At 36.8% G+C, this 27,543-nt stretch overlaps 3 protein-coding genes across 8 annotated transcripts in view; 2 read left to right on the plus strand and 1 right to left on the minus strand.

The window, feature by feature from the left end:
* Window positions 1–4,104, plus strand: part of LOC139948031 (rab GTPase-activating protein 1-like) — a 49,656-nt gene extending 45,552 nt beyond the window's left edge. For all 5 annotated transcript variants that reach the window (XM_071946015.1, XM_071946018.1, XM_071946019.1 and 2 more), the window contains one exon: window positions 201–4,104. In XM_071946015.1, coding sequence (XP_071802116.1) covers window positions 201–386 — 186 coding nt within the window. In that variant the 3' untranslated portion in view covers window positions 387–4,104. The remainder of the gene's footprint in view (window positions 1–200) is intronic.
* Window positions 4,105–4,567: 463 nt separating this feature from the next.
* On the plus strand, window positions 4,568–9,293 carry LOC139948115 (uncharacterized). Of its 2 annotated transcripts, none has more exons than XM_071946149.1 (7): window positions 4,568–4,689; window positions 5,440–5,629; window positions 6,008–6,073; window positions 6,609–6,768; window positions 7,141–7,334; window positions 7,735–7,893; window positions 8,373–9,293. In XM_071946149.1, the coding sequence occupies exons 2-7, from the start codon at window positions 5,468–5,470 to the stop codon at window positions 8,595–8,597; spliced, it is 966 nt and encodes a 321-aa protein (XP_071802250.1). In that variant the 5' UTR covers window positions 4,568–4,689; window positions 5,440–5,467; the 3' UTR covers window positions 8,598–9,293. The 2 variants fall into 2 exon arrangements, with proteins under 2 accessions (XP_071802250.1, XP_071802248.1); XM_071946147.1 differs by having other exon boundaries at window positions 4,574–4,689; window positions 5,437–5,629.
* Window positions 9,294–10,740: 1,447 nt separating this feature from the next.
* Window positions 10,741–27,175, minus strand: LOC139948114 (transmembrane protein 268-like). The gene is made up of 10 exons (XM_071946146.1): window positions 26,723–27,175; window positions 19,994–20,602; window positions 19,631–19,678; window positions 18,955–19,067; window positions 18,407–18,676; window positions 17,506–17,616; window positions 16,960–16,995; window positions 16,022–16,078; window positions 15,380–15,505; window positions 10,741–14,421 (listed from the first exon to the last, which is right to left on the minus strand). Exons 1-10 carry the CDS (start codon window positions 26,769–26,771, stop codon window positions 14,266–14,268), a joined length of 1,575 nt encoding a protein of 524 aa, XP_071802247.1. The 5' UTR covers window positions 26,772–27,175; the 3' UTR covers window positions 10,741–14,265.
* Between the last annotated feature and the right edge of the window lie 368 nt (window positions 27,176–27,543).

Here is a 27,543-nt window from a genome sequence, read left to right on the forward strand (position 1 = left end):
AACTCAGTCTGAGACATTCTAGGCTCAATCATATCATGTTATAAATCTTAACTCATTATACATAACCGTGGTTTGGAAAAGGGCCTTAAAAGGCCCTTTTCAAAACCACGGCTTCCGCTTTGGATTCGGCAGGAGAGCGCTTGTCAGTGAGCGATTCTTAAGACATTCTGAGATAATTTTAACTTTTTCTCTTTCATCAGATTCGTGAGCTTGAGCTAGAGTTAGCTCAGACCAAACTACAACTCGTTGAGTCACAATGTCAAGTTCAAGATCTTGAGCATAAACTCAACTCGGCAATGACAGACCTCCATTCCTCTAAGAATAACAGCTGGCTCCAGAAGACATTCTCCTCACTCAAAGATGCCACGGTTACCAAGAAAGAGTAATGGCAACTTCTTGAAGACAGTTTGTTGCTGCAAGTTTGGGTGAACGACTAGACTTGACCAGAAACTATGACATAGCTCTGGAATTGACCGTAGTCGACCATGCTCCAGTGCATGGTTCGATATAGTCAATCTCCCTGTGGTTCTATGATTTCTGGTTGGTCTAGTCTGTGTAGTCAAGTCTAGTCGCCACCCGAACTTGCTCAATACTAAAATAAACCATTTTGGCCACATATAAATAACAAAACAGGTTTTTATTGGCAATTGAACTACTATTTATCACAAGAGTCAGTAAAACAAACTTGCATTGCCATGGTGATCACAAAATTTCCTGAACGAATTCCAAATATTGTTCCGTATAAATTAAATAATTTGTGTGCAGAATCTTGTCAACAGCCAAAAGGCCAAGCGATCCAAGCCTAATTTCATATCATTGCTAAGCAAAAATGAGATGTTAAGCTGTTTTTTTTATATGCATTATTCTCTTGTGGTCTTGCATTTGTATAGCAGCTCTATGTGATATATTTGTAAATGGTAATAATGAAATGTAAACAAAGGAAACAGCAATAGCTCAATATAAAATCAGTTTTTGAGAAAAGTTTTTTGTTTCAACAAACTAGTCTTCTCTCAAAACTGTCTTTGCTGAAACCACTAGATATCGTCAGCATTTCAGTGACTTTTGTTAAGTATGACAGGCGGCCAAAGATTGTGTAGTGAACTAGTGAGCGTAGCTTTATTCTACACAGCAGGACCGAATGACATCAACTGCTTACGTATAAATTCTGCTCTTGAGCCCAGTTCCTGCATGGCAAAGCGAATTTTGGTCACACAATAATCAATTTCTTTTTTGTGACGGAAGAAATTCGCTTCGTACAAAGCAGTAGCAGTCGGGATGAACTGGGCTTTAGGCCGCTCTGTGAAGTGTGTTTTTCAAACAGCCATAAGTGTTTGTAAGAGCATGATTTTGGAGTAAGCAGCATTAGGAAATTGGCCATCGATCCATTGTATTATACACAATAGTAAAACTAATTTACAACGATTCGTTTATAATCTGTAAATAAGTAGGCCTAGTCTTATTTAATAAACCTCCAGAAATCTTTTGTAAATTAAAAAATGTGAGATAGTAAATCATGCGCATTTGTGGAAGCTATTGAAAGAATTAATAAAAGTGCTGAGAATATTTTATACTCTAGAGTCATTCATCAAGACAATGATCGAAATCTAACGGGAAAACAATTCATAAAGCTGCTCATGCTTAAAGCCACTGGACACCTTTGGTAATTGTCAATGACTAGTATTTTCACTTGGTGTATCCCAACATATGCATAAAATAACAAACCTTTGAAAATAAAACAGCCACAGTCAAGTCATCAAATGTATACAAAATTTAAACATTTGTCTAATAGCAAGAGCTTTTGCTGATGCTATTTGCTCACTGCTTCCACGTTTACTCCTTCATTTGAGAATCATAAATGGTTTATCCAATCATCGTTCACGATCATTGAATGAAAGGAAATAAGTTTTCCTTAATTTAGTTTTAAAGGGGAGTCTACAGAGACTGACTGATTTGTATATATTGTGTATATACACCGTGCTAGAGATGCTAAAATGTAAATGTAGAGTCTGGTTACCAGACCAAGATTCTTAGGTGGTTAGCACAAAGTGTTTGATAAGCATAAAGTAGGGAGGTACCAGTCACAATTGTAACTTGGCTGGTAACATGTTTTTTATAAAGCAAGTTGTGGCTTTTAGGAAACTCTTTGTTCAAGAATATAGTTTGTGCATTAATGTCATCAAGTTGCTATCTTACTGTCAAACCAATGATGAAACTGTTGAAATTAACAAACTTGTACTAATTTTGTAAACGCAACGCACGCGACGCACAGGATTGGCCAATGAACAACCTCCTGTTGGGCTCTAGGATCGGGGTGCCCTTCTCAAATGGCGCTGTGTGCGTAAGGTCTCTTCAATCTCAGCCCATCTAATGAAGTTGAGCAAGTCAATCCATAAAGCTGCGACACACATAACAACTGCTAAGCACAACAAAAATATTGCTTGCAGAATTTGTTTACCAGCCAAAGTACTGTTTAACATTACTCGTGACTGGTTCCAAATTGTTATTATCAACACTTTCTGCTCACTAGCTTGATGGCCAAGGTATACAATTTCCATACATGCTTACCAAAAACTTCTGTGAAATGTTTTGAGCTTAGCAGCTCAGTGGATGTTGTATAAAAATAAATTAATGTTTGATGGCGAACTAATGTTAAATAAAGCAAAAATGGACTCTCTGCCCAGATGATATTCACCTAAATAAATCTACTCCAGAATTGTAACTCAGTGGGTTAGTGCCAAATGTTGCTCAAGATATGCACGTCAATTGTGTAAAGTAGGTAGAATTAGTACTTAGGTTTGGACTTCAGGCTAGCTTGTGAAACTAACACCAGTTAGGTCAACTGTGATAACTAATAACATTCTTATGATCACTAAAAGTCACTCAATTCAAGGCATGTTACAAGACGATCTGGTGTTCCAATAGGGATGGGATGTGTTTATTTAAAACCTAGTACAATAATATTTGTATATTACTTGACAGAGGTGAAACCAGTACCGAATCAGGGAAATGAAAAAATGTTAAGCAAATAATTTGAGAATGTTTTACTAAACTTGATTTAGTTAATTTATTTGTTTGTTCGTTTGTTTGTTTGTTCACTTATTTGTTTATTTTTTCTTTATTTATTTAATATTATTCAGTGTTTATTGTTCTTTTTATTATTTGTTGGGGTCCCACTTTTTCTTCTTTAATCCATTGTATGAGCTCTTTGTGACACTTAGTGCAACTTAACATGATCCAACAAAGTTTGATTTCCAAAGAGAGCTTTATTAGGTGGAACTCAGTGGCCAAAGTTTAATTCTTTCCTAACAAATCCTCTGCTGTCCCCGCCCTGGATCAAGAAGAGCCTGATGAATTCAGTACTTCATATCTGTACAAAACATGCCGTACTAAAGTTTAGCATTGATTTTCCAGGGGACTCTTTGCAGAAGTAAATCATTTTATGTGAGCTCATATAGATGGATTCTGTACTTTGGGTTTTTCTGTCAGGTTTTGGTTATATTCATCATCACTTTGGAAGAGGGTATGGCTGTTCAACAGACTAGTATCTTAAGATGTTAAGACAATTATCTGCTTCTTCTCCCAAACTAAGAATGATAATTAAGATTTCTCTAGAAACAAGACTTATTAGTCATTATAGATGTTAAATTTGCGTCGGGGATAAAGATAGTTATTTGTTTTTTACCCTTACACCGATGTGTTTGAGCACCGTATACTCAGTGCTTTCTCAAGTTCTGTAAAAAAAATCACAGGCACATCACTTGGGTGGGATTCAAACCCATGACCTTTGTCAATCTAGAGCAGATGTCTTACCAACTAGACCACCGAGATTGCCTGGTAGCTAGAGGCAGTTCGAATCCAAGGTCAGAGGAATCCCACCCGAGTAATATGCCTGTGATTTTTTCACAGAATTTGGGAAAATACTGAGTACACAGTGCTTACACACATCGGTGTACGGGTAATATTTAAATCATATTTGTATTAGTAGTGTGTGGTGTCTCTTTTGAATTGTGTAGGTCAACATTGTATTGTTATAGCTCTTACAGTATTTATGTTTCTGTACATTTGTGTAATAAAATGTCAATGCAATAAAAAAAATCAAGCAACAAATGACGACCAGTTTGAATTGGCTTTTGGTTCATTTTTGTAAATTTAATTTAAATATCATTATCTTTATGGAAGCACTTTCTTTTTCAAGGACAATTTTAGTATTGTACAGTTTGCATATCTAAAATACAAACATAAACTATATCAAGTACATATTTAGGTATTATTTGTTTTGTAAGTGCGTAATTTAAGTCCTTTGCATGCTTTCCAGTCTTGGAATTATCTTGGTTCTTCAGTATTTTATAATAATACATCTGTTTTCTGTTCTTAATTCCCCTCCCCTTATTTTAATATTATAGTCTACTTTTTGCATTATTCATTAGACAGGTAACAGTTAACCAATCACAGTCTCACAAATTCCAAGAGTTATCTTCATTGACCAATCGAAACACTTTATCAAAATTTCCCCAAAATTTGCTTTCTTATTCAAATTTATCTGGCTGGTGTCTTGTGGGAGATTGTCCCTCAAGCAAAATGGTTTCCAGTCCAGTTTAATGACGGCCCTACTCTTCTGGCCTAAACAGCGCCCTTGTGGCTGACTTACAGACAACAATTTTAGCCAGATAACATTGATGACGATTGGAGGTGAGTTGGTTAAGTTTTTATGATCATTAATTCGTTTCAGAATGAACAAATTCGTGGGAAATTCTGATCAGCAGTGTTGAAGTTTTGACTTGGTTGACTGTACTGTGGACATGTTGGGTGGGGGCAGGTGCAGAGGTTTGGGGGTGTTTGTAGTTTAATAGGGTTTAGACTAGTCAAGGGTGTTATAATCAATACAATACTATTATAGTATTTTAAAAAGGTCTTCATCTATCAAACCTTAACATATTCTAATTCATATTTGTTTGCTTGATTAGATTGTCTCCCCAACCGGGGAACTCGGCAAAGCTCCCGCAACAACCATTATTTTCTCCCATATATAAAGTTTCATCTATGATTATGAATTGCACGCGACCAATCAGTAGTTTAGATTAAGTAACTAAACAACAATCGCTATTATTGTCATTATGAAATCAGTAGGGAGCTTGGTAGGATTGGAACCCTCAACCTTGAGATTGCATGTCCTGCAGTCAATCCGCTTGACCATGTCCACACGTTAGTAACATCTTATACAGTTGTCCTTTATTATTTGGACCAATGGAATGTTATTTATAAATTTCCAGTAAAGCGTACCTGACTGTGGCGTACATAAAGTGGGTTCGAGTCCTGGTCTTGTGTTCTTAGTAAGCAAGACACGTAACCACGATTGCTTTTGTCCTCCGGATGGCGGGGCTCGCGATGCCATAGGTTCTGTGTATTTATTATGACTATTGTACAATTCATCCATAGCAGCATCAAGATCCATGCGCTCTGTCTAACCATGGGAGGTTTACTTGGCAACCGTATGGTTGTCTTGGGTATGAGTCTGTTTGCTGCCCTCTATCTGCTTGCTGGGTCTATGATGGCCGTCGTTGGGATTGTTGCTATGCATCTTATTCCTCATCTGTTTACAACAGGATCAGTCATCTGGGTTGGAGTTTTGGTAAGTGACAAAATTGAAAAGGGTTCACTCTTTTTTAATGTGGTTACTAGGAATGAGATATTTCAGACTTTTATCTGAATTCGAACCCTCAACCTTGTGATTGCAAGCACGCCACTTTTTCTTCTACATATTGAAAGAGATAACGCTCTTTGATCTATGTCTTAACTCTGTGGCACTCTACATCTCTTAGATCCCCAACTTAATTGATGAGTTATTCCGCTCTGAGTCTGTGCTGATCTTCCGTCAACCACCACCCATCCCTCTTCAACCACTTGGATCTTTGATATTTGCTTTCTTTCCTCACTTGTGAACTTCTTCATCTTCTTTTCAATCTCTTGAATCAACCCTGTCTTAGTGAATGTCTTACTTTACCTGCAGGTGTTTGTTATTGGAGTGGTTCTCCTCCTACTCTCGGTCTGTACTCAGCATGTGTCCATCATACAGGTAATTTCTGAACATCATTTTGTCTTGGAAGAAACTACCCTTAAAACAATCTATAAAAACTATCCTGTAATTAAAGATTTCAATGACGGTGATGTTCGGGTCTCTTTTCTATCCTTCTAAGGGGTTAGATAGCAGCCTCGGGCAGAACCAGGGGTGGTTTACCAGGGGGTGGGGGTAGCAAACTCATAAGAAGCGGAGATGTTTTTGGTGTAGTGGTAAGGACTTCCCTGCTACTGTACCCCCGTGATCCAGAAGTGAATCTGCGTTAATAAAACATTACTTCTAGGCGACAAGGCCTGATGCTTCACCTTTGAAAGGACATGGGCACACAAGGCATTCTGACCTTGGTAAATGGCCAAGGGCAATGGAGGCAATTGCCTCTGTTGCCTTCTAATTGTATCAGGCCTAACGTTTTGCTGTTATCATTTGGCTGCTTTGAAATTATACAACTTACAGTTAAACTTGAGTTAAATTTGAACTATTTGCCCTCTCACAGTCATGACTTTAAGTTTATGTTCTGTGTTTTTCTTCCCAGAGTTACATAATGTTTCTACTGTGCGTTCTTGTTCTGATCTTCACCATCGTTAACATCGTCCTGATGGAGATAGTGGAATGGGATTATTTAGAAGTCAAAAAGGCGGCTGATGCTTCTGATGATGACTTGCGTAAATCTGAGAACAGTCTTATCTTCCTCAGTAAGTCCAGTCACAAGAGGGTTCTTCTATCACTTCATCAAAACTTGTTAAATTTTGATATTCATTTTATTGATTCAATTATTATCACGTAAATTAAATTTTCTTAATTTGTCCGGTTAAGTTGCAACCATCTCCTTCGTAAACAGAACTTAAATATTGTATATAAAGCAGAAAAACCGACAAAACCAAGTCCATGAAAATGTTCACAGCTAGGTTCAAGAATTGTTTATTTCATCTCTTTTTGTTTTAATGACTTCTATGCTACTGTTTTTGGACTTTTAGAAAGTGTTACTGGTTTTGCAATTGTATCATCACTTTTGGTAACAACTCTTTCTTACATTATAATGAATTATTTTGTATTTGTGTCTGTAGGTTATCTCCTTGGACTTCTAGGCAGTGTGATTGGTCTTGTGTCTTCATTTTTTGGGACAATTTATGTCTACTTTACTTTAACTTTACCACTTCTCAAAGCTGAAAAACAGAGCAAGCCACAGTATCGAGTGGAGATCAGGAAACAGAGTTATATCAAACACAAAAAGCAACCTCTACGCAAATTCAACTTCAAGGTAACTTTTTTCTTAATTCCATTACGGCTACCATTGGAACCCTGTCCTTTAGGCCCCAATCTTATTTTATAGCGTTACTCGCTCTTGAAATCTTTTACAAGTACTGCAAGTCATGTTTTTACAATGATGCAAATCAGATACTGCAAAAAGATGGAGACACTGTGAGCTCCAGCCAAACAGTTTTGCTTAGCAAGGCTGCTTAGCAGGACAGCTAAAGTTAGCTTCAGCACTGTGTTAAACAGTTTTTTTGACCTCAGCAGGTCAAAGTCATCATTAACCAATCAGTTGTCTACCCTTTTAAAAAGGAGACAAACCTTTTCTGGGTCGGTCTTAACAAGAATTGGCTAAAAGACGAGATGGTTGCCCAAGTATTAATACAACCTCCTTCTCTTGTCAACAGCTGACACCACCCCCAGAGGTCCAACTCACTGCCCCATCAACAACCTGGAGCTCTGGAGAGTCGGACCTTTACCATGTCAGTTGGGTTTATGAAGACCAAGCTGCTGGCCAGCAGAAGGACAAAGCTGATAACAACAACGATGAACCTAACGATAACAGGGTATGCCTTACAAAATGTATTTTCCCCTTGAATGAGCCCTGGTAATCTCATCGTCAACATTTGGCAAAGACTTGTTTGTGGTCGCCTGATCCTCAAATTGTAACGGGGGCACATCCCTTCATGAGCCCATCACCTGTTCTCTTTCAATCGCTGCTCTTACCTCAGAAATCTGACTTTCATGAAATGATTGACAGTTACTTTTCGATCTCTCTCAGTCTGTCTTCTGAAGATGTGATTAAAAAAACAAGATGATTAAGATTTTGCTCTTTGGAGGAAGATCCTCAGCTACTCGCTGTGCAAATGCCACACGTACCCCAGTGCCAGACTGCCATATGAACCCGCTCTTCATACTTAAGATTTGTTTTTAAATTTATGTACCAACTGAACAAGAAATGGCTTTCAAAATTAAACCACCATTATTAATCCAAAAACAAATTTGGGTTCATTTTAAAGAATTGTGTGTGTTTTCCCATCAACAGGCACTCATGAATGAGATCAAAGCGAGGGTTAGTTCTCGAAGACCACCCAGTCCAACCTCATATGATGTCACTGCACAGATGAACCTCTATCCCATTCTAGATGAAACCAGCAGTAACCAGTCAGAACCGGTTCGAGGCAGAATAGGCCAGTTGCCACCAAATGCTAGAAGTAGTTTCCAGAGAAAGTCTGTTGATCCTCTTACTGAGGAGTGTACAAAGCTGTAGTTTATTAATCGGCTATGAAGACAAATCTTATCAAGAAATTAGTAATGACCTGTTGAAACTGGTTCCAACCAGATTGGGCCAGTTTTCACCCAATCCTATAGTAGATAGGGGGCTCTTTAGTTTCTTGTTGTGGAATGTAATTGTAAGTGAGTTATTTTGATGATGAACTACAGACAGCTTTCTGGATATTAAGAATAAATGCCAGTCAGAAGTAGATGAAAAGTAGAATCCAGTTTTGACAATTAATTTATTTAGAAGTAGGGCCTATGTGTGCTCGGTCGTTATTTTGTGTAAAAAATTGTTATTTATTGAGCATGTTTTACAGGTCTTAATTTTTGAATTAATTTTTGACACTTTTTCTTATTACTTTTTTTTTGATCTGTATAAAACAATCAGCAAGAAAAATATTCCTGCTCAAAAACAAAATGTTGATATAACTAATCAAAGAAAGAACTTTGAAACTTAAGATTAAGATTAATTATTAAATTGAGGTAAAACAAAGATGAACAGATTGTTTGATATAAAATTGTACTTTTATGTAAATTATTTATTCCAAAGAAACATTATTTTTCAAGACATTAATTTGACCTACTTTCTGATACATTAATTTTGTTTATATCTAGTGGATAATAATAGTTTTCTCTGAAGTGTATTATGGCAAAACAAGGAATTCATCCACTAATAAAAACCACTTGTGGAAAGTGATCTTGTTCAAAGCTTGTCAAGATTGTGAACTTTAAGTAAAACAGTGTATGACTACCAACTTTATCCGCTTAAAATTATGAACTGAGAACGTTTTCGATAAGGAAACATGCTAGTTTTTTGTTTGTTTAATTTTTTTTTTTTTTTTTTTTTTGGGGGGGGGGGGGGGGTATTTGTTTTAATTACTTTATAGCAAGAATTATATTATATTATAGGTAAGACACTGCTCTAGAATTGCAAGGGTCGTGAGTTCGAATCCCACCCAAGTAATATGCCTGTGATTTTTTTTTCTCTCTGAGTTTACAGTGCAAAACACATTGGTGTATGGGTAGAAACCAAAATTAATATTCTTTATCCCCGATGCAAATTTAACATCTAAGAATTATACTTTTTGCAAAGTGCAGTACAAATTGTCATGCGCCCTCTCTAGTTCAATTTGAAGACGGTTAAATCTATCAAACATGGCGGGAGTCTTGAGTGATGTCTCTACCCACATGACTGTTGCATATATCCAGACGCGGGGCCACTTTCACTACCTAGACCATCCATGATGCTTCCTGCTTGGTCATCAAAGGCTAGAGCATTTGAAAGGTAAGATTCAGAGTGATTTGTATGTATGAAACAAGTAAATTTTGGGTGGGTTGTTCTTTTTCTTAATTCACACTGTCAACCGTGAAGTGCCAAAGAAAGTCGGGTACCGGGCCGGTTGTCACTTAACAGCAGATACACATAATATAGGAGTCGGGGTACTTGACGGGTTCTGATGCCGTGACGCGGTCATTCAAAATGGCTTCCAGTCATGCTTGATTTCGTATTGTTAACGCCGTGGATGAAATACAAACATTTGGTGTGATTTAAAGTATCTGCAGGTAAGCTTTATTGTGTAGTTTATGCAAGTTCAATATGTAGAATACGAATCATAGTTTGTGAGTCTTACATGGTAAAAACAAATAGTCAGAAAACGGTAAATTTGTTCTGGACAATATTGTCACTGAGTCGGACGTTGATGTTGGTCGCATTATTAATGTAACACACGGTCGTTGTTTGGTTTAACACACGGGTGAAAAACCAACACCAGTAGTTTTTTTCAAAGTATCCTACCAAAATTTTCTGAAGATAATTGAGTTTCTTTTTAAGACATTTGAAAAAACTTCCTCTCATTGATCAGTAGATTTAACAAGAAAATAACTTTGAACAAGTATTGTGTCTATAACCATGAATAGTGAAGGATTTTGCCTGTTTATCACTCGGTGTGCTTACATTTGACCTTTCTAGAAAATAATTGAATATTAATTAGCCCTAATAGCAAGGTATACTTCGATAGCTTTCAAAGCGTAGATCATGGATTGATTGAAATAACTCAATGCCTTTATAACATCCGACACAACTGCTGAAGAAACACACAACAAAATGACAGCCAAGCTTTAAATGTCACAATGTAATCTAACAGTATAATTTTATTCAGGTTAAGAATAAGTGAGGTTTATAATGGAAGACACCTTCAAAGGAGTTGAAGTTTATTTACAAAAGTTTGTGTCTACTGAGTATATAATTCGAAATTCTATCAGACATGTATTGTTAACAAATGTCTGCTCAGGCAGACATGGTAAACATTAGGCATTTGAGTAAATTTTCAGTACAGTTATTGACCTTTCGTCTCTGACCTCTGACCTCTGACCCATAACCGAACTGAGACTTGGAAGAGGAACATTAGCCTGGTCCCTTTTTGCGAAATGGGAATAAGACATGTCCTTGTTGATGTGTATACTGGAAAACTGGACAAAGGCGACAACATTTGGGTTCGAATCCCACCCCATATTACAGGACTCTGGGAAGTACTGAGCACTTTTACAGTAGGCTACTTTATATACACATCAGTGTGAGAGCAAAAACCAACAAGTTGTCTGTATCATCCCAAGGCAAAATTAAACAAAGCAGTGACGTCATATTCAAAACGGTCCATTGATGTCAACAGTTGATGACGTCAATGGAAGTGTCGTAAAATACTTTTTAATTTCTTTTTGTATACAATCCACTAAAGTTGCGTAGACCTGAGACTAAGATAGCATTTAAAACAATTTATGGAAACATTTGAAAAAACAATTGAACAAGTTTCTAAAATGTGTGAGATCATAAAAATTTTTAACAACATGAGAAGTCATGCACATTTTGCATCAGGATGTCATTAGATTGATCATATAAATTTCAAATTCCTAAACTGTCCAATTTTGTATACAAGAAATGAAGTAACAATATTTTACTCAACAAGGCAGCATGGAAGACACAATTGTATTTTCATCTGCAGGAGAATGACCGATCGAGAGTTTTGCTGGACCAGTCTCAAGTTTCCTGCTTTGCAAATTGTCCCCTTTTGTCTAGCTTCTGAAAGGCTTTATGACATTGGGTTGCATGTGTTAGAGAAGATAACAAGTACCCAATAAACCAGCACATAAGTAAAGGGTTTCAAGATAACTTTCACCGCAGGCTTCTGAGATGCTGTGATAAAAAAATGGCTTTGGAGGCACCCTTGGTTAAAAACAACCCCAGAGATATAAAATAGTTTTTACAGTAGAGTGATAATAATGTTAAGGCAATTCCAAATCAATCTGCAATCAATGCCTTGATAATGTAATAATTCCCAATTCATTATCAATACCGTGTATAACACTTGAAATTTATTTTGTTAAAACCATAGAAATTGTTAAAACATATACATACGCTCTGCTATCAACCAATATCCCTCTTTACACCACACTCTACTTTCGGAGCGCCATTTATGTTAACAGGTTACACCTTATAAGAAAAGAACAAGCTCCGGTAAAGCCTTCATACAAATATTATGCAATCTCACATCGATGAGTTAACAAAAATAAAACAATTTAATAATTACAATAAACTGATCCCCATTTAAAATCATATGCGGAACATATTGCTGCCTTCAAGCCAATAGGCAACACCTTCGCATGAGTCAGTATGATTAATATTCACTTATCAATTCGCTATGCACAATCTGAATCAATTAATTATATAAAAACAGGTGTTTTATAACGGATGAGTAAATAACAACAAAGGTAAAACAGAACATAATTAAAAACAATGAGCAGTTTTTAAAAAGCAATTTATGACACCCAAGGACCTCTTAAATCACTCCTTAACCTAAAAAAATACACAAAGCCAATGAAAATCAGTGCATCTTACATAATATCTAACTATGTGCATTTTATACTGTTCAGCAGGGTGAACAAAAATAATGCCCGTCAATGTACATGGTAGAGCATTACATACAAGCAAACGTAACTTTTAGGCCATTATTGAACCGACAGCTTCAGCAGTAACCATTGCTAAACAGTCCTACTCTTCACTGCATGCAGCCGAAGACCACAACAGTAGCTCAAGTTACTTGTTCATTACATTTTACACAAACAATAAGGATTTATGATGACAAAACTCAACAAGACCTCCCAAATATTGAAAACATCTGAACATCCTTACAGAGCTGCCATTATGTGTATCTTGCAATCATGGAATTTTGTACAACAATCGTGGAGAACAAAGTTTCAATATTGAATAATCAGTGAGATTTTAAAATTTATTCATCAGAACATGGAAAGGTTAGTTTATTTTCCCAGACTTCCTGCTGAATCAGGGAGAAATGGCAGCTCTGTCTCAACCATTTCTTAGCGTACAAAATATGTAGAGGTTAGTTGTGTTGTGTATAATTTATTTTGATTTCTACAGCTGGTTAAACTTGATAAAATCTTCAAATTTCTTAAAATGTTGTAAGACATCAAAAGTGTACATTATTTACCTGAACCTAAGAAAAAATGTCAAGGAGAATTGTATAAAAATAGAACAGCTTCCCAAATGTGAAAAACCACGATTTCAGACAAAATTGTATTTCATATAAATCTCTGGAGCAAACTTCAGAAAAGTTGAGAGACAGAATCTATATATGGGGACTTTCAGAATTAGCAATGCAATGTTTTTAAATGCCAATTTGTTACTATGAAATATACCAACACATATACAAGAAAAAATGGTGGGGGTTCAGAGAAAATAATTGAAAAAAAAAAAAAAAAATTAAACTGAAATTAGGCGCGAGTGGTTGAGTCAAACATTTCTAAAAAACCCTCCCCTTTTTAGACAAACATTGATAATTCAAAACTACCATAATTTGAGTTACCCAAAATCAGGGTTTAAGATTCAGTTAAAGATGATATGGGGTAACTGTATCTGAGGTATAGTACATTTTAAGACAGTTTGTAAGAAAAGTATCAAAGAAAGAAAATAATTAAAATGTACAAAACAAAGTTACATGTAGCATAACATAAAGGCAAACAAAGTAAGTGTCCAATTTCATTGGGACATTTGTAAGATTATTCAAATTTCACATCATTTACATTCAAATTATTTAAAGTGTTTTTGTCCTATCAAATTTTAAGGAAAGAACAAAATTCATACAAACACTCGTTAAAAAAGTACTATGAATGTGAAATTGAGTACTGAAATATGAAAAAAATGAAATAATTTGAAGGGAAAAAACCCAAGCATGAACATACAGTACTGGAAAAATGGAAAGTGGTGATTGTGTCGTTTTTAGCCAAGTTGACTGTGACATGTCAAAAGTTGTTTGCAGTTAGAGCTCGATGTCTTAATTATAAGTAATGGATAGAACGATAGATCACAACAATTTTAAGTTAGTAAACTTGCAGGTCCAACCATGTAGGGAGAAGTGTTGCTTCTGATAATAACTGGTGTGGTCTGGACATTTCGAACAGTTTACTCTGCTCTCCTAAATTCCGAAAAACTCTGTGGTAGTAGAATATATAGCAAGACAACTTCTCAAAAGAACATAATCTAATAATTATTATTATTTATCTACCCAGCAATTAACTGTACACGTGTGTTACCATAAACCAAATATACATACTCTGGTCGTCTTGGAGAAAAAAATGGATGTCTAAGATCAGACGTCTGTGTGGAATATGATGAGTTGTGTGTACTGACAGAGACACATGTCGTGATCAGAGTGAAGTGTTCTTTGCGCCCTCGGTAGCTTGCCTCGGATGAGCTTATGTACGTAAGATGGACTACACTGTAGAAGATATAGGTCACCTTCCTCCTAGAGAAACAAAGATGATAAAATATTATGAGATTTATAGTTTGTGGGCCAGGTGCAGCAATGTTGGATCCAAATAGATGGAAACTGGCTTCGGGGATAAAGAATATTAATTTTGGTTTTACCCATATACACCAATTTTCTGTTAGCACTGTATACTCAGTACTTTCCCGTAGACCTTGTTAGATCTTGTTTGTGCAAGAATGTCAAATGTCAAAACCATTCTTGAAAATGGTTCGTACAAAAACATCAAGTCTCTGCACCTATTACGTTGTGTGTGCATTAAGGTTATTTTAAGTGAAGATTTTACAACGGTTTGGCTAGAGGGGGAAGAAAAATAATTTGTTGGGGTTTATGCTTTACCAATTGATTGCAATGTACTTTATTGATATATATTTGGTTTGTGTTACCGCAAACCAAATATATATTGATACCCCACCATGCAATGCCTCAAATCCTATATACTTTATTGATGGAATCAACCACATAGTGTGTATTACGAAGCTGTAGGTCTAGAGTAGAAAATGTTAACTTTTGTGATTATGCACTGTGCCAAACCACAGCAACCACAAACAAGAAGTCTGGAGTTTCTGATTGTTTATTGACTTAATATGTTTAAAATAATTTGTATAATACGAACTGGAACAAATTCATTGAAACAGGCTGTTGTTTTGTTGTTTGTATTAATTACAAGGTCTGACCTTATGGTATAGGAATGCACGGCTTCCTGTTCAAGTTATTTTTGTTACTAACTGGTATTAGAAAAAAATCATAAATCAGATAGAAATAGTAAGAACACAGTGCTGGTTATTTTGATTTTTGGGGTTGAACAAAAATTGACTAGAGTGGGATTCGAATTAACGACCTCCAGAATAACGTGCTGGCGCTCTACCAACTGAGCTATTTAGCCCTATGTTTGCAGTGTCTGGTTATAATGACATAGTTGTTCTTCAAGACTCACTTGTACTGAGGATGGTTCAGTAGCTGCAGTTAATGTCTCAGGTGACATTACACGATGTCGAGTATCGATGGTCAGACGAGATGTATCATCAACATCTCCTTGCATATCAAAGCTGACTGTCACATCCTGTGTGTATTAAAGAGAGCGTTTGCATCAAGGGAGGGATTAGCACTGGAGTTTAAGGGGGATTAAGAATTCGCTAATTCTCTGGAATTTTAGATCAAAACTTTACCAGGTCACAATGAAACTACACCAAAACAACATCAAGGGGTGTTCAGCAGATGCCTGAACACCTTAGAAGAGAAATACTTTTCTCAAATGAGTATTCATTTTTGATATTTTGGGAATGGAATGAGGTGGTTTATAACCGTAAGTTACATACATTTCTCATTCTTTTAAGTTACATCACTTACTGATAACCCTGACACGCATCTATACAATAGTATAATTCTAAACCTTAAAACATTTAGTTTATCCTAATAAACATAAAACCACTTGATGGATCCCTGGACAAAAGATAAGATCTTTGGCCTTGAGCCGGCAGTCAAGGGGGTACTTCAGTTTTCCCAGGCCATGTGAAAAGACGCTGCAAATTGCATTTTGTTTTCTTGAGTGTCGATCTAAGTAGATTAAACGTCTTACCGTGTTCGTTCCTCTTTGTAGGTTTCTCTGCTCCGTTAGAAACTGGCTCATCCTCATCTGTAAGGACAGAGAGAAAAATCATGGTGAATAAAAATGCTTTACTCCTGTTTAGACCTTATTCATAGCGCAACCGTCATGCTTGTCTGATGTAAATACAATGTAGATGAATAAGCCTTTTTGAGGTATGGTGGACATGCATAGGAGTGCACTGTTTGGTTTGGGTGTTTACACACAAATTTACCCAAAACTTATACTGTTGTAGCATTGTGTCCGCCATATCTAAAAAAAGGCTTATAGAGGTTGGAAGGCGGCAATATTAAAGTCTGAGCCCCCTTTTGATATTCAAAGAAAACCAGTGTGTATTAATGCTAAGGCACTCAAGGTACATGACAAAGATTTGAATAGCATGATTTGTACATTTACTTAATTATCTATTTATTTATTGTCCACTTTCACAACAAAAATAAAATTGAAATTTACATGTCTAAAATTGATTTAAGCTCCAGAACAGGACAGTAAAAAAAAATAAAAAATAGACAACCTTGAAAAATAAATATTAAAAAACTTGTTAAAAAAGTGCAGTACAAATAAAGAGAATATTGGTAAGATTGAGACACCTCAGATCACAGCCCCCCCCCCCAAGAATCGTAAGGCTTAGCATGGTCACCTGCTTAGCATACTCAGTGTACATTTTTATTGGAAATCAGCTCTGTGCTGTGCAAAGGGCTGCAGTCAAATGATACGATGCCCTTACAAAACAGCTTAGCAAATTTGCATTTGAAAGCAGCAGTAAGCATGCTTAAAAGAGACTCAGTAATTTGAGTCATTAAAACTACCCTCAAGCAATACTAATTAGGAGGAAGTAAGTGAACATTCTATGAGGAACTGACTCCAACTGAATTATGAAAATGAAAGAAACTAAATTGAAAAGAACTTACCCTGCATTTCCGAAGGTCATAATAAATGAAATGCAACTGTGCATGAAGTCAAGGAAACATTAAGTTATTTTAATAATATTTCAAATTATTTATATGCTTTTATTACTATATGTTATATGACATGTTTTTAACGTGTTAGGTTTTACTTTCACACAAAAAATAAAATAAAAAATCTGTAGGCTATTTACCCAAAACCTCCGCATTCTAGATCAGATGTCTAAGCAATTAGACCATCGAGCGTGCCCAGTTATCACATGTATATTATGGGTTGTACACAAGATTGATGACCCTTTGGATCACGTAAATAACATTATACATGTACGACCTTAGCACAGAAAGAGTTAACAAACATGAGTTTTTTTTTATTAAATTGAAATTGAGTGGGTGTACTACAAAGTTATAAAATAACCGATATGTTTTATTTCATCTGGTCCTTGCTCTATCATTTCATTTAGCTTGTTTTATAGCTACCCTACCCGTTAGTTCAAGAACTATGAATTGAAAATTACAACCTGTAAAACGCCTTGAAAAATGCGAAAAGGATACAGTTGCTCTGTTCCAGCAGGCCGAGAAGCAATCCGTCATTCCAACCAGGGTGTTGTGTCTGGCTAGGGTAATATTAGCCTTGGCTAGGTGGTTCTCTATGTGGGTGTTTAACTGAAGAGAAAGAAATAAACATCAATAATAACAGCAATAATTACTTGATATTCAGCTTCTGTTGTTTACAAAAACAAGTTGTTTGTGAATGATGACAATAAATTATGATTGGATGAATTGGTGCAACGTTGTACGCTATCAATCTAATGTCTGGTTTCATTTTCAAGAGTTACATTTTTTCCAAAATAAAAACTTCAACTTCCGGTTTGAACTGGCTGTCGAGGTCAAATGGGTTCACACAATGTGTAGTGTTTGGTGACTTTTTGAAGACCTTTACAATGATGTATAAACTGTAATCAGTTGTTATGTTTAGCGCTTTATCTACGGACATCTCAAATTGCTTAAAAGTATGTTTTAAGTATGCGCAAGAGTTTCACAGTATTGTACTAGAGTTGAAACCATCAGTTCCAACTCAATTACAGATTATCATTACAAGGTGTTACCACACACCCAGAGAGTTATATATAAGAACTAGAGGGCACACTGGTGATGCTTCTTGCACAAACGCGACGGGACTGCAAGATGACATGCGCTTGGCATTCTGTGCGCGCGTTGAATATGAAGTACACGTTGGAGTTTGTGTTAATTGAACGCTATGCGATGAACGCTATGCGATGAACGCTACGCAATGCTGTTTTGCACAAACACACGCTGTGCGATGCCTGTTTTGTCAACTTAGAAAATGGCCGCATGCGCAGATGCCTGGTCGCATATATAGGCCAGTGCGCCCTCTAGTTCTTATATATAACTCTATGCCCAAACCCTACTAATGTATAGTTCTTGTACTTACCTTAACTGTTTCAAGATGGGTGATAACATGGACCAGTACAGTGATGATAATGGATAAGATGAGACCGATAAGGAAAGCCCAGCCAGCATGGATGGTAGCCTTCTCACTACCGAAGGCACTGAGGTTGCCCACCAGACCAACAATGATGAGTACAGAGAGTAAGATGCAGAGAGTGATGCTGAAGATGCGGTTATACCAAAGGGTGTGCCAACGCATCTTAGGACTCTCTAAGATGGTATTGATGCATGAGGTGTAGTCAGACTGAGGAACCTACAAAGAAAATGTGAAAGGTAAGTTTAAAAAATGGTATGAGAATGTTCTGAAATAGAATGTGTAACCTGGGCTCAATTTCACAAACCAATAAACCCCAAATGATACTTCTTAAAAAATGACTTGATGCTAAACATATTTTAGGGCCAGGTTAAAATGTCTTTCAGTGTAGCCTGGCCCAAATTTGGTCTAAAAGGAACCAGTTATCACTACTGCTTTAGCTCACAGGGAACAAGACAGAGATGGTAAACTTACAAACGTCTTGACTCTGTACTTACCATAACTCCTTTCCTTGCAAGTTCATCTGGACAGTAGATGGTATCAAACCTTGCCCTACAACAGCATTCTGTCATGGAGTAAACCTGACCCAATTCTACACCGTTGTACAAAGCTACAAAAACAAAAATTCAACCATGAACAAACAAGTCAGGTTTTATCTTAGGTTACAACACGCAGCACTGATATTCCATTCAGGGGCAGAGATTTTGCCCTAGTGAAGGGCACCTCTATGAGTGAAACAAACATTTCTATTGGGCCATTTTAAGGGGCACCAAGGCACTGGCCTCTATCGCCTCCATGGTCCCAATTCCTGAAGGATGGTCTATTTTTAGTGTTAACTTGTACATTGAACATTTCATGAGGCACCAAGGCAGTAACATGGGAAATGGATGAAGGCAATGGCCTCTGTTGCCTCTGTAGAGAAAAATCATGCTCCCACTTTCTAAAGGAAAGAGTAAAATTGTCAGGAACATTTCATGGGGGCAACATTACACAGAGGCCATGGACTTAATTGCCTCTTGGTCTTGGCCTTGGTGCCCCTTGAAAAGAAACCCATAGACCTTAAGACTTTCCAATGTAAGTGCACTTTGCAATAATAAAAATGGCCTCGCCCTCTCAAAGAAGAAATGTAATCAGCAGAAAGGCTTGAAAAAAGTTTGTCCCCTTTGTACTTACCGGGAACGTTGTACTGAGCTGAAGTTTCTAACGTTCCTCGGTAGGGATCTGTAGAGGAAAATGAAACAAACAAAAAACTACTCATCGTCTTAAAGTAACCAGGAAATTGTTTTCATGGTTAGTCATGTCAAGCAATATTTTGCGATACGTTGACAAAATGAAAATGCAAAACCTGTATAATCCACTTGGAATATATCTTCAAAACTGATGAGTGAATTAATGACAGGTAAAATCCAGATGAAAAATTATATTCTCAGACAGGTAAGATGTTTTCTAATTCCAAGTTTAGGATTGCTCAAAAGATTTTGCAGTGTTTCCTCTGATGCATCTCCTCATCAGCTCTAAGCATGGATCTAAACTTACCAAACTGGAGAGCAGCGATGAATTTCTGCCAGAAGTTCTTGGACATTCCATCCACATTTGGAATATCCTGCAGGAAGTCCGGTAAGTCAACCTCTGTCAACAGCACTGGGATCACCTTGTTAACATTTCTAAAATGATTCTTCAGAGCTTTTAAGTTTTCGTAGGTACACCACTGGCTCAAGACAAAATCAGGGGAGAGAACAAGGACGATTTTCCGCGCCGTGCAGAGTGAGTTTACAATTTTATCCATGCGTACATTTCCCGGGTCCAGTTCATTTTTGTGATTGCAACAGCTGAAGCCGTATGCTGGAGACTCTAGTTTCTGCATGACGTTAACAACCCATTCTTCGTCATCCTTGGAGTAGCAGAAGAAGGCGTGACAGGATTCCTCGCCGACGAGTGGAGGGGAGATCCCGCTCTCAGAGTGACCCCTGCTGGCGGCCTGGGTTGCTTCATCTTGGAATGTGGAGTTGTCTGATCGGCTGTCTCGGAAGTCATCTTCATCATCTTCTCGGACTCGGATGATGTGATCACCTTGATCCGCCTCCGCTTCCCAATCGTCTAGCGGGCTGGCGCTATGAGCGAGGTCATCTGTATACAGCAGCCCCTCTGATACAACAAATAAAAATAGAAATTTGATCAATCCAGCACTCATAAATTCATTTGTTTTGCAAAATTCTTCCTGGTAGAGCACCATCACCTTAATCCTTAGGTTGTTGTCCCTATTACTCTGGTCGTTCTTTTCTCCTTATAAGCGCCTTATAAGGTAATGATTATAGGTTAAAATCCTGCGCTTGGTAATTTTTTTTTGTTCGAACCAAAATAAAGTTTCTTCCTATAATGTTTAGTAGGATTTGAAACTTTCTAGTTTGCATGGAGGGAGTATCAGGTGAGGTTTGCGGTGACACCATGTGTAAAGTCTCTTTGAGTTGAAGTAGTTCTGAGAAGAAACTCAACATTTCGATCGATATGCTCTAATCGTCTTCAGGAGGAGGCTGGAATCTGTAGCTAGATGCTGCTTTATAAGCACTGCCAATAATGTTGGTTAAAATGGCGTTGAGACAAGGGGTTATTTGCAATCAATCTGAATTCAGACACACAAGCGATGTAATTTACATTGTTACACAAAATAAATAAATAATTGCGTTTGCTTATGACAGCCCATTTCAAACTTCACACTCATCCTTCATTAAATTTATTTCAAACGGTTCAACTTGACTGCATATTGACAGTTCCACTTTGCTTTCAACATTCCACCCCACTTAATTAAATCTGACATAGCCACTTAGTATCACACAGCAAAGATAAACCTACGATACATGACAGCAGAAGTTGCAAACAGCGATCCGGCCGTCCTGCTATCCCGCTTGATAAAACGCCCCTGGCATTTTCCGAGCAACACAAAGTCCACGGGTTTACAAATCGGCATTTAATTCCTTTCTAGCTACTGATAATTATAAATGGCTTTCAAAGATAGGTTACTGAACTTATCACTAATGATAAAATTACAACTTGGCATCTCACTGCATAATACCAAGTCATACTAAATAGACTGTTGTGGTTGTATTAGTACTGGCTAGCGTTAGCGAGCACTACCGTCCCCACCCACACACTGTATACAAACAACTAGTTCGCTCTTTAGCGATGTGGCATATGTAGGTTTACACTCAATTTGAACCAGGCTTTTATTTACATGTCTGCTTTTATCCAACAGGTGTGAGTGCATCAGGATTAGTGAGGGTATATTTAAAGAGACATCACAAATATTTGGTTGTGGTGTTTCAAAGGCCGTAATGCATGGCAGAAAAAAGTATCACAAATAGTGAGATTGGTCTTAAGTGCTTATCAATCTTAATTGCTTAGCAAAAGTGTGATGTCACAATAATACACTGGACTAAATTTCATTTAGCTGCTTGAGATGAGCAATATTTTTAACAACTTTCTGCTAACTGCTAAGCAAAATCAGCAGGATACCAGTCATAGATTAAAAATGTGTCATCATGTTTTGGCTGGTAATCTTAATTTTTGTTGTGCTTTTTTGCTATATAGCAACTCTGAAATTAGGCCCTAGTGTTAGCCATATGGATGTCTGTGTGTCAACATTGGATTTTATTCCCATGTAAAAAGTACTAGAAATTGAACCATTTAGAGAGAATGAAAACCGATTCTAAATTTTCAGTTATTTTTTCAAGAATTTATGACTGATAGTGATAGGCCTACTAGTAGTACACCCTACATAGAAAAGCCTTCCTAACAATTGTTAACCAGTGTCAGACTGCAGACCATGAAATATATAGCTAGTTTGAAGCATTTTCAAAACAACTTAAATGTAACATTTTCAAACTGGGACAAAATCTTGCCTTGAAATGTGTGATTTTATCAGCAACCTCCATTCACTGTTCATGGGTTACTTGTTCAATGCCACTACCACATTCTTTGTGTCTAGTGAACTATGGTAAATACTTCTTGTAAATGTTTAGGTTTGGCTTTCTCTTTTACCATTCCCACGAACCGTGTCAGGAGAACTGTTGTTATAACTCTGTGAATGCACTGTCCTCACGCTTCTGACTGCTACCTGTACAAATGTCCATTTGTGTCGCATAGTTGAACAGGTGACAAGGAAATTGTTGTGGATTTAAACAAGTACGTCTAGGTTTTATTAACATTGTTAGTAATTTGTAATTAGGGTATTTTGTTTAGGGTATTTTGTTTGGAAATCATGCTGGTATTAATTCTGATGAAGCATGGAGTTGTATTTTGAAGCTATGTATTTGTACCGTCAGTGCACTTGACTTTTTGTTGTTTTGGGTAAATCGCTTGTTAAGGTTCAGGGTGTTTTAAAACACCACTCGTTGTGGGGTTAAGACAAGTCAGTCCACTTGCACATTATAGAAATTATGAAGAAATTTACAATAAAAACATGAGTTATATTTACACTTAATTACCTTTATCTACATTAGAAAACAACTTTGATGCCATAATAATTGTTGATATAACCTTGTTCCAGAGACGAGGTGGTTTTTAATAAATCATCTTTTGAATAAAAAAATATCTTTTAACTTAATTCACAAAAAGGTGACATACGACCTTGCTGCATTGGCGCCATGATTATTTTGCTGTAATCTGCAACACATTGTTCATTACAAATTAGTAATAGTTAGTCAACTGTTGATAATGTGCCAATTCCTGCAATATCACATCTTAATTCTTAGTAACTCATTTAGCAGGCGCCTCAAATATTTCATAATTGGAATTTTATCCATGATACATTCAATGTGTTTATAAGCCCGCAACATTTATCTAACTTAAAAATGGAATTCAACATTAAAAATGAGTATTAAAATAATCCAAGAAATAAATGTTGGACTAAAATTTCAAAAGCGAAATTCAATGGCCACTAAATTTTGTTTGTAAACAGTTACTTCGGAACCAGGTGTTTTTGTACACAAGTTTATGAGGCATGTTACACTGACATCACACAAAAATATAAACACTAATTCGTCTACAAGCTTTTCTGAGGAATGATTTGAACTTGGGTTCACAGAGGTGAAAGGGAGAGCAAGATACCACTTAGCCAACCTGGGCCTTGTGATTTTACGTGACCTTTTATAATTTTAAACAAGTGGTGTTCCGGGCTTATTGCCTGAACACCTTATAAAACCCAAAGTTGCATAAAACAACTTGAATCCTAAACCATGACCAAAATGATTAAAGGCACTGGACACTCTTGGTAAATACTCAAAATAATGTTTAGCAAAATAAAACTGTTGAGAGTATAAAACATTGTGAGAAACGGCCCCCTCTTGAATGACCCAATTGAGTCAAAATTTTCACAGATTTGTTATATTATGCATGGGATATACACCAAATGAGAATACTGGTCTTTAACAATTACCAAAGGTGTCTGTCCATTGCCTTTCAACCCTACTTTTTAACACTCAACCTGTAGGGTAGGATCTATGCTTGGGTAGCCCGGTAGACCAGGTAGAAGAATGAAGACTGGTACCACAGACATCCCTCTTTATCCACCTTTTGTCATTTAAATTATATACTTAAGAGAGAATTCCAGGAATGTGGTATTATAGGAAGACTGGGTACTGAACACCTATAGTGAATGTGAAAGTTACCCACTCAACTAACACTTTCAATGGTGATATTTTCCAGTTCATACTTTCCTCACAACGCTTGCGTGATACTCGTACTGGTTGAGTAAGATTCATTCAACAGGAATCCTTTCAGAATGTTTAAGCATGGAACGAGACGTTTTGTTCGGTTTTCTGGTTGTTTGGTTTTCATCGCCTTTAGAGCTGGGTGAGGGGTGTGTGTGTGTAAAACATAATCTGTCCTCTTTATGACCGTAAGAAATACACAAACAAATCAAAGCCCACCTGAATCTGTGATTCTGCTGGAAAGCTGTAAATGTGTAAAATGAGACTCAATAATGTTTCAAAGCCCTCAGCCAAAGTTGTACTTGGCTGTTTAGCAATACCGTACATAACTCATATTAAGAAGTTTTTTCCTGACATAATAATTGTTATTTATAACATTAAAAAGCATACTAGCTTTTCATTTCACATTGTTTTTCCCCTTAAATTTTTTATGTTAACCTTTCTCCAGGTTAGACCACTGGAAAGCCTACCTAAATTGTAAAACATTTCTGAAAAAGGGTTGTTTAAATTTCTTAATATATTTGCGATACATAAGTTTATATTTTCAAACGAGACCAGATTTTTTAAGAGAAACAACACAAATTCCAAGATGGTCAAATTTCCAAGCAGGTTTTGTCAGTAATACCATTTCTTCCTCCATGGTAATAAACAGTGTCTTGATTCTCTGAAACTGTACACAACCAGCAGCTGCATTTGAAATTATTTCTACACCAATCAGTTTTCCTTTCTAAAAGGAAATAAAACTACACTAGCAATCAGTGATTTTAGACCATGGACCTATCTTCAAGTCCAGGTTTACAGATGTGATAAAAGATATATATGTCCCATGTAGAGCATCATAACACAGCAGGGCTCCCATATTACATGTCTGTCTAGACGTGGCAAAGTTCACATACAAAGGTGCAATGCCGTCAAACTCAAGCTATGGGGAAATGTTCCGACAATGGTTGGGTCTGTCCAATAGATTGTGAAGTGTTCCCAATTACACTTGGGAAAGTCATCAAGATCACATGAATGAGATGCATACATATTTCCATACTACAAAGTATAAAACCACAACTGGGTCTTTTTTGTCACAAAATTAAATCGTCCGGACAGATTTATTAACAAGAAATAAATTAGAATTCAAAACAGTTATTCATATCCAACCAATATTGCAACTAGATTTTGTGCTAATTTTGGCTTAGAAAAATGTTTAAGCTTTTAAAATGGATTCTTAAGTTGAGAAAATTTACATTTGCACTATTCATTGATGGTTTGTCACCAATTGAAATAGTCTCATAGTATCATGATGTCATTTTATTGATTGGTTGCAACTCGGTTTTATGCTTTGATGACAATTATGTAAATCTTATTTACATGTATTGTGAAACAAATCAATACATGTAAATAGTAAACTTGTACAACACTAGCTATTTCTATTTTGTTACAAAGTTAGCTTTTTCTACTTCAGAATGGATCTATTAACTTTTGAATGACAATGTAGTAGCCCAATAAAGCTAGTGCCATATTTTGGAGCCATGCTCTGTGCTCAGTGTCAAGACTTATTGATATAATTTTATCATTTATACTAACAGGACAAACTACCGTGAAATGAGTCCAGAGTAAAGTTAAAGCATACGTTATACAAAATAATTTAGACCCAGTAACTGGGGCGCTGTACTCAACACTCAAGTTGGGATGGAACAGTACGACTGATTACAGCGCCCCAGGTACTGGGTCTAGTTGCGATTATCGTTACCCTCAATCACTGTACCCTAAAACACTTCCTGCCTGGAACTTACTACCCGAGTCAATCCGCGGTGCACCAACTCTGGATAAATTCAAGGATCTCCTACTTAAAATTGAGTTGGCTGATCTATATAACAAAAATTAGTGTATACCGCCTCCTTGCATCGCGCGTTCTGTACGGGATAGCCACAACAGGCGTTTGTACAGTAACTGACAGATGCAGATGCAGATGCAGAATCAAGGGTTACGACTATCGCAACTAGATTAACACATCACAATGATCAGCACAACTTCCCTAAACACCAGCCCTCTTTACGTGCGACTGCATGCCATATCACACAAGATTCTCTTAAGTCTTAGACAGCGAAGAGAGTCAACAGATTCAGAAAGGTACACTGTAGAAACCTCAAAAGAACTACCCCAGTCATGCTAGTCCTATTTTATCTATTCATTTGAACATTTTTTGTTGTTCTTGTTTTTATATTACTAATTTTCCCTTTTACATTACCCACACAGAGACACATTTGATGTGATTCAAGTCAAGCACTACATCAAACCACAGAGGAAAAAAATAAGTAATTATTTAAAATAACTGAATACATTAATTATTGATTAACATTATATTTATTTTAACAGTCTTTTTAAATCATTTATTGATTAACATTATAATTAATTTAACAGTCTTTTTTATCATTTATTCAAAATACTCAAATGGAAAATATGGTATGGACAGTCAGTTCAGTCTGACTCAGACAAATTGTACAACAAGAAGTACAACAACGAACAACAACAGACAGATCATCAGTTTTGAGAACCACAAAATGCTTACCATCCTCCACAAAAAAATCATCATCATAGTCAGGTATACAGTCACCCATTTCCGCCTATTCAACTAATCACCGCACCAACCGGCGGCTAGCCACGGCTCGGCCAAATATGTACCCTGGTTTGCACCGTCTGACGGAGCGTTCCCCCGGCCCGACCTCTCTAAAGGTTCACACGCTACACGGGGATTATACCGAGGTCGACGCCAGATCAGCGATCAATTAAAATGGTGGAGACAACATCAGTCACCGATGCATCAGCGGCTTGCAAACACCTGGTGTTCGAGATCGATTGAAAAGTGTAATATTCACAAACTAAGGAACATTTTGATGGAAGAAATTATCACAAGTTGGGATTAGGAAAGTTGTGGTTTTGCCACAGAAGTTTTTGAGACCCCAGTTGATCATGTAACAACAAGGAGGAAGCTTGAAGCGGTATAAGAGCGCGATGTACTGTGTGTGTGATGGGTTTACTGGGCTCGATCGGAGTTTTGTTGTGTTGTGTTGTATTTGCTCAAAATTTGTCTTTGTGCGTACGACAAATTAATCAACCTCGTGTATGAGTAGACGGACCACAGTGTGTACAATTTACCCCTGGCAAATTATATTTACCAAGAGTTTTTCACTGCAATCGATCAAGAGCGGGCGCTCTTGTGATGGAAAGTCCGATCAGAAATATTATGGGTCGGGCGCAAAAAGGGGGTGGGGATTAAAAAAGAAGAAGTATGTTTTGCCCTTGACTTTATTAATATTAGACATGTGGACAATTGTAAGGCAGTGCTAAAAACATTCGAAATCATTTAAGTATGTTCGACTTCACTTGGAG

Source organism: Asterias amurensis, chromosome 15 (genome assembly GCF_032118995.1).
Source record: "Asterias amurensis chromosome 15, ASM3211899v1".
In the NCBI taxonomy this organism is placed as follows: domain Eukaryota; kingdom Metazoa; phylum Echinodermata; class Asteroidea; order Forcipulatida; family Asteriidae; genus Asterias; species Asterias amurensis.